Raw genomic sequence first — 14,376 nt, 5'->3', positions numbered from 1 at the left:
AAAATTTTTTTAAGAATTAATAGTGCTTTTCATCAATTCTTGCAGTGACTCAAATTCTTAACCGAAGAAACTTAAAAAAAATTTCGTCACAATATCCTAAAATATATATTCACAGTATTTTACCGTTTATGTATGTTGTACTAATACATAAATAATAGTAATACTCCATATTGTACCAATCATTAAAGCCCAATGTCATTGTGGCATTGCGAGTTTGCGACAACACTAATCGGGTTGATTATTTCCAGACCCCTGGAGAATCTGAAGGTATGTTGAACGACACGTGGCCATAAATCCACCGTCACTCTTCAAATTCCAGAACTTTTGTTTCTCGCGTGACTAATGCCCACTCCTACTGCAAGATCCGAAAACTAATTAACTGCAAAACTCAGCTCACGCTAACAACATTCTCTGTTACACTCAAATATGGCTTCATCTCAGGTTGCTCCTTTCAATTCCACTTCTACTCTCTTCCATTTCTACATTTTCTCATTAATCTGTGTTTTTTGTGTTTGGTTATGGCGATTGTGTCATAGGTTGAGATGGAGGGAGCTGCCGGAAATGGCATCCAATTGAAGCGCCTAGGTTTTGTGAGGACTCTCACTATAAACGTCGTCGATCTGGTCTCTAACATCTACGACCACGCTAAGCAGAATTCTGGTTCGCTCAAACCCACTGTCGACAGGGCGGAGAGCGCCGTAGCTGCGGTTGTCACCCCCATTTACCAAAGATTCAAAGACGTTCCTACTCATCTCCTCGTTTTCCTTGACAATAAGGTTAGATTTTCCGGGTTATCTTCTACGAATTTCACATGCTGATGCGGTTATTTATTAAAAAAGGTTAGATTTCGTAGTGTGGTGGTGAGATCTATTGCTGTGATCTCGATTGATTGCATCAGTTATCGTGATTAATTCTAATTCTGTTTTTTTTTGTTGTGATCTTTGTTTGGTGATTCGTAATCACAATCAATCTCATGCTCTGCTAGTTTTGTGAATTTCTAGTTATTATTTCCTCGTATTCATTTAGTGCTGAATAGCGAATCTGACCAATCTCACTTGAAAACTATTTACATCTGGTGGCATGTAATTATGTCAGTTGGAAAACAATCATTTTTTAACCAAATCCTTCCAAATAATCTTTTGATTAAAAGAGCAATAAAAAAGACAGAATTGTTTGGTTGTTGTCTTAGGTGGACGAAGCGTCTCACACGTTCGATGAGCGTGCTCCACCCGCGGCTAAGAATGTTGCGCTCAAGGTCCACTTAATAATGAAGAAGGCGTCCGCTACAGTTGAAGAGCTGGCTGAGGAAGCCAAGGTTGGTGGTCCGCTCGCTGCAGTGTCTCGTGCCTCTTCAATTTCCAAGACCTTTGCTGTCAACCAGCTAGCCGTGGTGTGGTACAAGATCAACCAGCACCCATCTCTGCACAGCGTGTCTGAGGTCGCCGCTCCAACAGCCACACATTATTCGGAGAAGTACAATAACTTGGTCCAAGGCATGCGAGGCAAAGGCTATAGTTTGTTCTGCTATGCCCCTTTGATCCCGGTTGAGGAAATGGCCAAGGCTTATAAGCGAGTGGAGGCAGACGCGGCTAAGGAGGAGGAGGAGGTTTCCAGCTCGAGTGATAGTGGATCGGATAAGGAATAGGTCGGGGGTGCTTGCAAATACTAATAGGTGAGTGTGCTTGTCCCTCTCTTTGAATTGGGTAAATGGTGGCGGTGGTGTGGGCGTGTGATGGGGGGAATTTCTGCGAGCGTATGGTGTGTTTCTTGTGTACATTATGCGACTCTTGGCAGCATTTGGTGTTTTATGTACATCACACGAGTATTCAGTATTCAAATGATAAAGTTTGATTATCATGCAATATTATGTGGACTTTAATATTCTTTATGTCGATGGATTGTTTGGATGACTAGCCTTTGTACCAACCTGTTAATGCGGGTTTCAATATATTTTTTATTTTACTCCATTTTTTACTACGATTTCAACCTATATTGTGTTTTAGTTTTATTTTTATAATAGTATTAAAATAGGAGTACTAGTTAATTTAGTGGTGGGAACATGTTAAATGAGGTATGGCAATGGCAACACCATTTTCATTTGGCAGATGCATGTATAATATCTACTGCTCTATTTGTTTTGTGTCTCACTTCATCTATGACGAGCATTTTTTAGCATATCCTTATTTTTTTGTCTTTAATTTCAATTTTATACTCCATTTAGTTGAATTTTGTGTTTACATATGAAGAGTTTATTGCACCAATCATGGTATATAGTTATTTATTTAGAATTGATAAATATATAGTAATTTTTAAAACTCTAATTGTCAAATAATACGGATTAGGTGTGCATTATTATAATAGAATAGGAGTATATTTTATAATAAATATTTTTAAAATAATTAATTTAGGGGACATTGTAAATAAAATACAAAAACTAGGACATTGAATTTCATTTGAGGAATGCCCGTACCAAGGCATAGCACGTTTTTTAAAAGATACTCCAATATAAAATGGTTACAATGGTGACTATTTAGGGCATCCACTGTAGTGGAGCCCAAGGCCAAGCCACCAAACTTGGCCAATGCCACAAAACTTGGCCGGGCCACAAAAAAACCTGTTCACACAATAGTGGACAAGCCTAAACCACAATTTTTTTTTCATTTTTTGTTATATTTTTAATGAACTATAAAATAAAAATAATTTTTTTGTAATTTAATAAAAAAATATTAAAACCAAATCTTCGTTGTATTATATAAAGGGGAAAATTATATAACAAAAATTATCGACATCACAAAAACAACAACGTGAACGCATATCACGCTGCGCCCCCTCCCCTATGATTCCAGGCCTCTTCAACCAAATCAGCCTACAGTGTCGTATGTGTTGTTTCCCTCTGCATATCGGTGAACCGATGAATCAAATATGCATTAGTACGCGGTACCCCTATCTACAGGGGGCCGGTGGCAATATCGTGACTTGTACTAGCCCCATCTTCCGGTGCCCAGCCTTCTGCAGCAAATCCTTCATCATCTATTATCATATTGTGCAATATGATACATGCATACATGATGTCGGCGACATCATTTTCGTGCCATTGTCGTACTGGGCACCGTAGAATGGCCCATCGCGATTGGAGGACACCAAAAGCTCACCTAACATCCTTCCTAGCACCCTCTTGTTTTCGCGCGAAATAGGATTGCCTCGGCCCAACCGGTTGCCGGATAGTCTTGACAAACACGGGTCAGCGAGGGTAAATCCCATCGGCCAAATAGTATGCCCTGTTGTACTGCGTGCCGTTTGCCACGAATCTGACTTGCGGACCCTCACCCCGGCACTCGTCATTAAGAGATGCGACGACTGTAGAACGTTGATGTCGTTGTTCGACCCAATGACACCAAAATACGCATGCCAGATTCGCAAACGGTAGTCAGCAACAACTTCCAGGATCGTCGTGGGGTGTCTCCCTTTGAATCCAGAGGTGAACTGCCCCTTTCAAGCCACCGGGCAGTTCATCCACTCCCAGTGCATGCAATCGATGGTGCACAGTCTCGTGCATATGTATCAATCTCTGGCATTCATCGGCATTTGGCTTCCGTAAATACTCCGGACCGAAGATATCCTTGATGCCCCTACAAAACTGCCTCAGCGTCTCTAGGGTAGTCGTTTCGCCCATCTGTAGATATTCGTCGAACATGTCAGTGGCTCCGGCATAGGCAAGCTGCCTAATTGCAACGATACACTTCTGATATGTCGACAAACCGACTTGGCGGCTGGCATCACGTCGCAAGGTGAAGCACCTGAACCATTGCGCCAAACACGTCCCTATATGGATGAAGAGCCGTTGCGACATTCTAAATCGTCGACGGAAAATCTTTGGCGGATAACGGGGGTTATAGCCGAAGTAGCCTTCCATCAACCGCTGGTCGGCCCCGACATGGTCATGCCGGATTGTCCGCCGATGATGGATCCGCCGAGGGACTGCCGCCTCCACCTCCTCAGCTTCACGTTGCAACCAGCTCATTGAACTCCCCATCGATCGCTTGTTGGTACTCTTCATCGTCGGAATCCATATTTTGAAAGTTGAATTGGGATAAATTGGAAAGAGTGGAGGTTGGAAAGGAGTGGACAAATGGAGGAAAATTTGTGTATTTATAAAAAAATAGGAAGAAAAAAAAATTGGAGTTGGGCGGGCGCCGGGGCCCTCGGCCGCCACAATAGCGTGCCGCGCCCCGGCCCGGCCAGCTTGGTGGCGCTGAGTTGGGCGACCCCCCCCCCCCCCCCCCCCGGCCGCGGCTCTCAGTGGCTCTAGCAATAGGGAGCCGCGGCCCAGCCACCCCCAGGCTGGGAGCCGCGGCTCCCCTATTGTGGGGTGGCGGGCTGCAGCTCCCCTATTGTGGACGTCCTTAGCTAAACACTACTCAAATGAGAGTTTGTGTGTGCGTGCGCGCGTGCGCGAGGTCCCAATGACTTGCATGCCAGCTTATGTTTGAGGCCGAAAACTTTTTATCCCAATAATCGGTGTTAAGATGCACAAAAAAATTTGATAAAGCCTATTGTTCCTAAATTTATTTGAGGTACTTCCTCTTTCTCAGTTTAAGTCAATCTCAATCTACATGTATTACTACTATAATTCTGGATATACTTACAATATTCAATATTTTAAAAATTTTCTAACCTGATATGCGTCAGAATATGAATATGTATATGCATGCATGCACTAATCACTAGTAGTAGGGAGTAGTATTTAACTAGTCGGAGTATATAAATATTTACCTGCCAAAACTGAAAACAGTTACGTGACTGAAAATTTGTCAATTATTTATTTTCATTAGTCCCTAAAAATTTGTCACATTTCATTTTTATTATTTTTTATAGTGGACCAAGTGGATCCAGAAACATTAGATTGGGGGTGTGATAAATAATTACACCAATTAGATATTTAATACTTCATTAATTTTTTTCTATTATCTCAATTATTTATTTTTCATTGAGCCAAATGATTATATATAAAAATTGATAAAATTTGTGTGTTTTATTACTTGAAATTTTTTACTGGTTTTAAAATAGAGATTATTGTTACTTAAATTTTATATTTAAGAAAGAGTTTTTTAAAATTTTACATAAAACTAAATGTATCATATTTTCTATAAATTAATCAAATATAAGTATAATTAAAAATAAAATAATAAAGATTATATCCACTCCCATTTAGTGAAAAGACAAATAATAAATTGCTATAGTTAATAAGTATTCCCTCCGTTTCACCATAGTTGAGGCGAAACTTTTCGGCACGGAGTTTAAGAAAGGGATGTTGAGTTTGTTGAATAAATAGATAAAATAAGTAAGAGAGAGAAAAATATGGAGAAAATAAAGTAGAAAATGAATAAAGTAGAGAGAAAAAAGTAAGAGAGTAAAGTAAGAAAGAGAAAATAATTACTATATATGGAAATGACTCAACTATGAAGAAACTTCCCGAAATGAAAAAATGACTCAACTATGAAGAAACGGAGAGAGTACTATACATTGGTTCGAACCATAAATAAATGTTTATAGCCAACTAACTAGTCAATTATACATAATAAAAATAAAAGTGGAATAGCCAAAATCGCAGCGGATCAAATGGTGACAAATTATAAGAAACGGAGGGGATATCATTTTCTTAAATATTACACAAACACAGTGTCATACATTACAACACAACATCAACTTTGACACTACATTGACATTTTTTATTGTTGTATAGTTATTTGTTGATATTTTCTAACGGTTCAAATCATAATTTGGAGTTTATAGAAGTTTGAAGTATTAGACTATATCCATGTGTGTGTATAAGTACATCATGAAAATTCGAGAATACGACAACTAGTTTCCAACTTGCATACTCAACCAACATAACAACACATGGGTTTGAAAGTTGAATGGGATTTTGTGGGTTTGTTGGTATTTTTGACCAGAAAAAAGCTTGAAATGGATTATTTGTATTTTGGTTGAGAAAACCGTGATTAAAGAAGAATACGTGTTTATATCTCTCTCTGGCTTTTGTTTTGGAGAAGAGAACTCTTCCCTCCCGATCAAGGGCAGATTCAAGAATTCAATTTAGGAGGAATAAAAACACACAGTAAAGAGAAATTTTAGGAGTTTGAGAAGGGGCATAAAATTGTGAAATTTAAAAAATTGAAAAATAAAATAGTTTAACTTATTGCTCCAGACTGATACAATCATACAATGAATTTGGATCCTCTACTGAGCATTCAGCCACATGGCTGTTTGATACACCACATTATTTTATTAAAAATACTCCAACATAGCATCCTGATACAACCATATTCATATTCCCCACTTGAATAGTCTTCAACTTTATTTTTATCTCTCTTCAAAGTTAAAACAATACCCATTTTTTTAGTTGATCGTAAAGTCGTGGTTTGGCCAATCTCTTTCACTACTACAACATTTTGACGAAACATAAAAGTGGTACAGCTTAGGAAATGACCAGTAAATTGCCTTGCTAGCTTCTCATTGTAATTTCTAGGACCATCCAAACAATTCATTCTATTTTCGTCTTCATCTTTTTATTGGTGGGGCCACAATTATGTGTCATCTTTTAATACCCCAACCCAAATTACTTTCCACCCAACTCTAATATTGAAATAACCAATTACTGGACTACTTATTACATCTTCTAATACACTCAGTTTTTAGTGTATTCCCCAAGGCTGTAATCACATTGTATTCTTAGCTTGAAGATTCATAAATCTTGCATACTTTTAAATGCAAAATGGGATGCTCCTAAAAAAAATACCCTAACTACTATTACAAATTAAAAAAATATAAAAATTACTTAATTAAATCCAAAAAAATAAAAATTACATACTTAAAATCCTAAAAAATAAAAATTACATAATTAAAATATTACAAATTAAAAATTACATAATTAAAGCCTAAAAATACCCTCATGGAAGACTAGCTCTCTGGCCTATTCGGACTAGGGAATGGTGTTGGGCCGAACCATTCGTGGTTCCATCCGCGGGAGTCGAAGGGGTGGTCGCCGGAGCCGGACATTTTTTTACAAGAGTGAAAGAGTGAGAATTGACGAGAGAATTTAGATAAGAATTGTGTTGTGTGGTTGGAATTTTTTTTGTGTGGAAATTGAGGTATTTATAGGTGAAAATGTGAATTTTGGGGGAAAAATGAAAAATAAATTAAAATAGTGAGAAAACGGATATAATTTATTGGAAAGTGAGAAAATATTTTTTTTATTTAAAAACAATTTTTTAATTAATTTCGATTTTTTTAAATAAAAAGGAAAATCACACCTCTCTAGTCTCTATTGCCTATCACATGTCCCACATTTCATGTGATATGCTCGTCTCATGTTTTAACTCTTCACCCTCATGTACAACATAAATTAATAATTTACCACTAACAAAATGTCAATCTAATTAAATACTCCTCTATCCTACTTTAATTACATATTTTCTAAAAAAAATATCATCATTCTCTAAATTTTTTTCTTTCCACTCAATTCACAAAATTAAATCAGTTTAAAATCTTATGCTGCACTGTACGATTAAATAAGCGTCAACACTTTTATATTAATTCAATTTTCGCCCCAACCAAAATTCAGTACCTTCCTAAATTGTAAATTCCTCTCCAAAACTATACAAGCCGTTTAAAAAAAGAGCCCCGTTCCGGCACCGTCACCGTCACATTCACAGCCCGGCGCCGTCTTGGTCGGCCCATCTATCAACGGGAGTGCAGTCCACCCTATGGCGCAGTTTCCAATCCAGTGCCTGACAAGCCCGTGAGCAATAATTCACTGCTCCGCACACCGAGCACCGACGAAACTCGTGCCTACGTGTCTCCGGTTTGCCGCAAATCGAGTGAGAGCAGAGCCGAAGACCCGGTCCGATCACATTTCCGGTTCGGTCCGAGAACCACTCTGACAAAAACCGGTTCGCCGGGTGGGGCTCCGGCGACGGCACATTGTACCGGAAATCGGTAAGCAGCCACGGGCACACAGCAAGGACGGCGGCGAGCTCACGCGCGTTAGCCTGAATTAAGAAGCGACGCCCCTCGGCGATGTTCTTCTTCACACCGTAGCCGTCCTGGAGGCAGTGGCCGAGCTCGCGGAGGGCGTCGATGTGGCCGACGAAGGCGGCGCGTGCACACAACGCGATGCCGGCGGCGAGGTCCTTGTCGCTCTTGGTGCCGCCGCTGCCGTTGAACTGGATGACGGCGAGGGAGTAGAGAGCCGGCGCGTGGGAGGCGATCGCCGCCTTCGCCATCAGTGACGCGCCGCTGCCTCGTTTTTGCAAACAGTAGAAGTGAATCTGCCGCCAGCAATAGTAGAAGTAATAAATCTCAGTGATAGAAAGAAAAAGTAAATCAATTGAGAAAACATTTTAAAGAAAACACCGACCATGCCAAGGGTGTAGCAGGCTTCAGCGTTTCCGGTATCGGCGCAGAGTTTGAGAAACCGGTGACTCGATTCCGACCAGTTTTTCGCCTTCACCGCCAGCATTTCCGGGCATGCTTTCGACAGTACGATTGAGGTCAGGCCTAATCTGTTCAGTCTTTTGCATCTGTTGATTAACCACAAACAGAAACAAATTAGAATAGAATATAACCCCAAAGTAAATGCATAATGCAATCTTAAAAAAGCATACGTAATGAGAATATTGATGAAATCGGGTGGGCATCGAGCGGTAGAGGTGAGCTTGCAGAGAACAGACAGCACAAGATCATCCGGGAGAGAATTCAAAAAATCCGGCGAGAATTCAACTTGCACTTTTGGTCTCTTGAGAATTTCATGGTCGATACAGAAATCCGGGGGCTTGGGATAACACGGACCTCTTCTCGTTCTCATTCTGCAATCAACTTTCTTGTGTTCGTTGCTTTAGCTTTAGCTGCCTTTGTATATGGACACACAAATACAAATGAGAAAAGGAATCACAGTTTTTATACTCCTATAATTTATCAACAGCTACAATGTCAAAATAAGGAAAGTAAACTTTATTTATCGTTTTACAGATGTAAATGACAGAATTGCCCCTGCGTGTCATTTTGACCATATCTTGGCACACGTGATTCCATTTAGAGATGTCAATCTGGCCAGCCCATCGGGTTTCGGGCCAACCATATTCGGGTTGCGGGTCAATCGGGTGCGGGCTAATCGGGTTGTTATTTTTTCGGGTTATAAAAGTTCAGCTCTAACCCTAAAAGCTCGGGTTTCGGGCTAGCCCATCGGGTTAATCGGGTTGCTACCGATAAAATTAAGATGCGATCAATCCAATAAATAATGGTGAAAATTAGTTATATTTATTAAATGTAAAATATTTAATTATGATAAATTTGAGATATATGCGTAAACTCAAATATTAACATGATCAAATACTAATATTTGAGATTTATGCAACATAAAACATAAACATCAAGAAATTTTAAAGCATGTTTAGAAATTTAAATATATTTTTTTAGTGAATTTGAAGTTTCTAATTCATTTATCTATTATTATATTAATACAAACTTAATATATAATTTATATATTTAATATATAAAATGGAAAGTTATTTTTTCAGTAATCTGTATTATAAAATAATCAATGAAGTGTCGAATTAGAGTCAAACAAATAGAACAATATAAATTTTATCGGGTTTTCGGGCCAGCCCATCGGGTTTTCGGGTCTGGCCCTAACGGGTTGCGGGTTAATCGGGTGCGGGCTAATCGGGCTGTAATTTTATCGGGCTGGAAATTTTCAGCCCTAACCCTATAAATTTGGCGGGCTATTCGGGTCAGCCCACGGGTTGCGGGCTAAATTGACATCCCTAATTCCATTGTACTGTTGTTAAACATTTTACCGTCACAAATATTACTGCCACAGTATTAGGCCATCCGCAATGGGGTGGACGACGGCACGCCCGATGGGGCGCATCGTCCGCGCTCGCCATCGTCCGCCCCATTGCAGGTGCGTGACATAGGCTGCGGACAATTGTCGCGCCCTATACTAAGGGCGCGGACGATGTCCATCGTCCACGCCATTGCCCGCCCCATTGCGGCCTACGCGGACGACGGCCGCGGATGATAGGCCATCGACCGCGCCATCGTCCGCCCCACTGTGGGCTACGCGGACGATGACACGCGTTTTTAATTTTCTATTTTAATCTCGTTTCTCATTCATTTGTACATACAAGCATATCGACTATCTCTTTACATATTCTCTCTCAACATCCAGCCAAAATAAATCTCGGCGACGACACCCGATAGAGGGTTACCGTTAGGCTTCAATGAGGTTCTATCTAGACAGGCCTCAATGCGCAACCAACATGATCATGCTCAGCTCATGAGCGACATGATTGAAGAAGTGTGGGCTCGTAACCGCCGTCGCTGAGTTTGCGTTTTTTTAATTCGCATTGTAATGTATTAATTTTTATTAAATTAAATGAAGTTTTTGAAATTCGTATTTTAATTTATTAGTTTTTTTAAATTCGTATGGATTTTGTAAATATTAAAAAAATGATGATGTGGCACGCCGTAGGGCGCGTCTTAGGGCGCCCCACTGCGGGTGGGGAGGTAGGAGGATAAAACTGATGACGTGGCGCGCCTTAGGGCGCCCCATTGCTGATGCCCGGATATGTCATTTGCTTCCCTACGTTGTTTTCCCAACATTAGGATTTACTACTATTTAGGGTAAGAGCATCTCCAATGACGGACGTCCGGTCGGACGTGCGCGACGGGCGACCGGGACATCCGCCATTGTGACAGGGGAGGTCGGATACGGACGTCCCGTGAGGACGTCGGGTGTCCTCGGACGTTTGCGCGACGGGCGGGCGGACGTCCGCCATTGTGGCGTGGGTCGGACGTCCGATTTTTAAATTTTTTTAAATTTTTTTAAAACTCTATATATACGGCTCGTTGAATTTTATTTCATTCGCACCACTTGTGCTAACAAGTTTCTCTCTCTACATCTCTAATTTCAAGTATATCTAGAATGTCTAGTGACAGTGATAGCGAGAATGAATTGGAGGTCGCTGTGGAAGGTGCGATAGATAGGCTGCTACAGCAGAGGGCGCAGCGGCGGCAGCAGGCTGCGGTACCTCGGCCGATCCATCGTCGAACTACAGTACCCCGTGACCACATTGCTGCACATATTCGGTTGTATGCAGACTACTTCGCTCCGCAACCGCGTTTTGGGGAAGCCTTATTCCGGCGACGCTTTAGGATGCATCGTCCGCTGTTTCTACACATCGTGGGGGTACCTCATGGAGAGGTCGAGCGGATGCGTGCATTTGCCGACATGCGGCAAACAGATGCCCATGTTCGACTTCAGAACGATTTTATTGAAGAGGTTTGGACGCGGAAGGGTTGACGTTGATGTTAGTACTTTTTTTTATTTTATTACTATGTAATTTTTTTTTCAAATCATGTATGTTTTTTTTAAATGAAGTTGTTAATTTTTCCCGTTCGTATTCGTGTTGAAATTTTATTTCCGTAAACGTAAATTGTTTTATTTGTGAATTTGTGATTTTTTTTTATCGTGGGAAGTCCTAGTGGGAAGGGCGATGGGAAGGGCGGATTGTGAAGGGGATGTCCTAGTGACGTGGCAGTGGGATGGGAAGTCCTAGTGACGTGGCGGGAGGTGTTTTCGGGATGTCCTAGTGGATGTCCGAGTGGGACATCCGCCCACTGGAGATGCTCTAATGGCATCAATTCTGTCAAAAGCTTTGGAATTTATACTACTCCATCAAATTGACAGGAACAAAATTTTTGATATAATTATTGTCAAAATCATATATATATTATATAAGAACTAAGAATTTGATTATACTTTTTCCAATTTTAATTTGACGAAATATTTTTATTTTCTATTTGTAACATGTTCATTTTGCCACATATATAATGTTAAAAATTAATGAAGTGATTGATGTCTTTGATAAGTGTGTTGATAGTGGAGTAATAAAATTCTATTGCAATCACATCCTCGTAAAAATTTCAATCGGCACATTATATGAGTACGATTTTATCCAAATCTTTTAAGGCTATGCCCGATATCACAGAATTGGAGCATTAAATTCCAAATTGAATTTTTGGTATCATAAAATATTTGAATTTGAAATTGTAATACAATTCCAATTTCACCATTTGAATTTCATATCAAAAGTAGATAACTGAAATCACAAATATTTATAAAATTGTGCATCTCCACACACCACACATAGAAACACATGATACACACACTTCATATTCAATTCCGTATATCATTTTTACCTAACAAATGATTTGGAATTGAATTACAAAATATAAATATTTCTTCAAATTCAATTATGTAGAATTCTAATTCCAATCATGCGTACATAACGGACCCTAAATAAAGTAGGTCCATAAATAGTATAGGGAAGAGACGATGTTAGTGATATGGTTGGGTGGGGTGGGGTGTGGCGCTCGGGATTGAAATGTCCATTTTCAACTCCAATTGTTAATGCCGATATTCTCAGGAAGTAGTTTTCGGATGTAATGGAGTTTGATGAGAAGCTCATCAAAGATGGAAATAGATGCATGATTTCGACGTGTAGTTTGTAGTCTCAAACGTTTCATAATTGAGGATACTCATTATTTTGTTGGTGTTGACCACCTATTTATTTATATACTATTATATTTTTTCAGTAGTTGGTTGCTTTGCTTACAAGCAGGGGCACTCCACTAATTGCTATGGATAAATCATACTGACGTTGCAATCTCTTGAATCTTGATGTGAATACAAGAATATGGATTTACAACCAACATGAAGAAATTATGCACACACATTTTAAGATAAGCGCCACATATCTTCGTATTAACAGTACTCGGCTATTAACATGGACATTTTGGAATATATATGGAAGATCAATAACTATTGTTTATTCTATGCTTTAATACTTTATCAAGTGGAGTAATTCTAAAACAAAAGTCATTTTGTGAAAAGAAAATTGTATTGTCTCGATTTCTTATATCTCAATTAACAATATTGAGTGTTTGTAACGAGTCTACAATGATATTTGTATAGTCTAGTACCTCTTCGAGAGATGTAAAATGTGCCTCTTCGATAAGCCTTAACTAAGACGGTAAATAAGTTAGGCCATCATAACTCTATTAGAGTCAGGATTTGACTAAGTAATTTGTTATTGATTAATTCTACTTATCAGGCGTATATTTGGTAGGTTTGGTGGTTATTAAGTTTTTTTTACAAGCCTCCCGGTACGACGTAGGTGCATGCATGTAAGCTATTCCTTTTAAAATTATTATACTATGGCAATTTAATTATTTATCTACAACTTTTATATGGTCACTTCTTCACACACCCTTACACTCTCCAATTAATGAACAATTTGTTGTAAACTGAGTAAGAAAAACATAACTTGTTGGGACGTAATATATGGAGTATATAATCTTAAAAGAAAATAGAAGTAGAAAGAAGAATTGCAAATGGAACTGCAAAAATGAAATTACACGTATATATACAAAAAACTACAAAATCGTAATGAGCAGTCGAGCAAGACCTCTTTCCGTAAGCCGAGATATACGTCAATACTATTAGTTTGATGCGTCGTCTCCAAAGATGAAACAACCTTGTCTCAAATGTTACAGCACCACAGATAAGCGAACTTTGGCAAACTAAATGAGATGATGATAGAACTTTGACAATAAACTTATGCAGAGCTTAGGTATGCTTTGTTATGCAGAAAATGATGTGTAGAATGCATGGAATGACTATGCTATTGATGTCAACCTAGGTAACTCGCATTACATGTATTCAAAATAATGTCAAAAGTCTCCTACAAAACGTTGACAACGTTCAAAAGTCTCCTACAATGTCCCGCAAAATGTTATGGTCTAAAAAGATTAAGCTAGGCCCAAGTCAAGCCCCGACAACTTGACCAAAGAACAACTCAAAAATCAATTAGCAAGATCCAAGTGCAAGACACATGGCTCCCGTCATACGGTGCACATTGCAAAGTGCCACGACGATCAACACTCGACACAAGGCGAGGCAGGCGGTGGTAGCGGCTTGCGTGTGGGTTACAAAACTCCTCACTTGTGCACATAATTATTAGTTTATTAACGTCTTGTAGAAGCCTATTAAATTTACTTGATTAATGATTATTCAAGTGATAAACTTTAATCAATTATTTCTCACTCGTTGAGAATTTAGTCAATTTAGAGAAAATGAATATACCACAATCATATTACTCGAAACATATATCGATTATATACCATTTAATTTTACAAAATTAATACTATGTCGCTTGTATGACCCAGACACCCGGTCTAACAGCGTTGACCGAACACAATTCCAACATTATATTCCAAATTATAATAAAATAAGACGGTTATGTTTAATTT

General features: G+C 39.2%; 3 protein-coding genes across 3 annotated transcripts in view; 1 reads left to right on the top strand and 2 right to left on the bottom strand.

Annotated features, from left to right (window-relative positions):
- LOC121798419 (DEAD-box ATP-dependent RNA helicase 21-like) overlaps positions 1 to 14,376 on the bottom strand; it is a 794,448-nt gene that overhangs the window by 89,067 nt on the left and 691,005 nt on the right. The window lies entirely within an intron of this gene.
- Positions 258 to 1,881, top strand: LOC121798459 (REF/SRPP-like protein At1g67360). Its single transcript, XM_042197478.1, has 3 exons — positions 258 to 441; positions 537 to 776; positions 1,190 to 1,881. The coding sequence occupies exons 1-3, from the start codon at positions 427 to 429 to the stop codon at positions 1,643 to 1,645; spliced, it is 711 nt and encodes a 236-aa protein (XP_042053412.1). The 5' UTR covers positions 258 to 426; the 3' UTR covers positions 1,646 to 1,881.
- Positions 7,233 to 9,061, bottom strand: LOC121798442 (F-box protein At1g67340-like). Its single transcript, XM_042197449.1, has 3 exons — positions 8,667 to 9,061; positions 8,420 to 8,582; positions 7,233 to 8,330 (listed from the first exon to the last, which is right to left on the bottom strand). The coding sequence occupies exons 1-3, from the start codon at positions 8,864 to 8,866 to the stop codon at positions 7,710 to 7,712; spliced, it is 984 nt and encodes a 327-aa protein (XP_042053383.1). The 5' UTR covers positions 8,867 to 9,061; the 3' UTR covers positions 7,233 to 7,709.

The sequence above is a fragment of the Salvia splendens genome, chromosome 4 (assembly GCF_004379255.2).
Source record: "Salvia splendens isolate huo1 chromosome 4, SspV2, whole genome shotgun sequence".
In the NCBI taxonomy this organism is placed as follows: domain Eukaryota; kingdom Viridiplantae; phylum Streptophyta; class Magnoliopsida; order Lamiales; family Lamiaceae; genus Salvia; species Salvia splendens.
This window is presented reverse-complemented; position numbering and strand designations above follow the sequence as displayed.

Coding starts and splice junctions, on each gene's coding strand:
- LOC121798442 (XM_042197449.1), bottom strand. CDS start 8,866: ATGAGAACGAGAAGAGGTCCGTGTTATCCCAAGCCCCCGGATTTCTGT. Junction 8,583..8,666: donor TTCATCAATATTCTCATTAC/GTATGCTTTTTT, acceptor GTTAATCAACAG/ATGCAAAAGACTGAACAGAT. Junction 8,331..8,419: donor CCTGCTACACCCTTGGCATG/GTCGGTGTTTTC, acceptor TGCTGGCGGCAG/ATTCACTTCTACTGTTTGCA.
- LOC121798459 (XM_042197478.1), top strand. Junction 777..1,189: donor TCGTTTTCCTTGACAATAAG/GTTAGATTTTCC, acceptor TTGTTGTCTTAG/GTGGACGAAGCGTCTCACAC.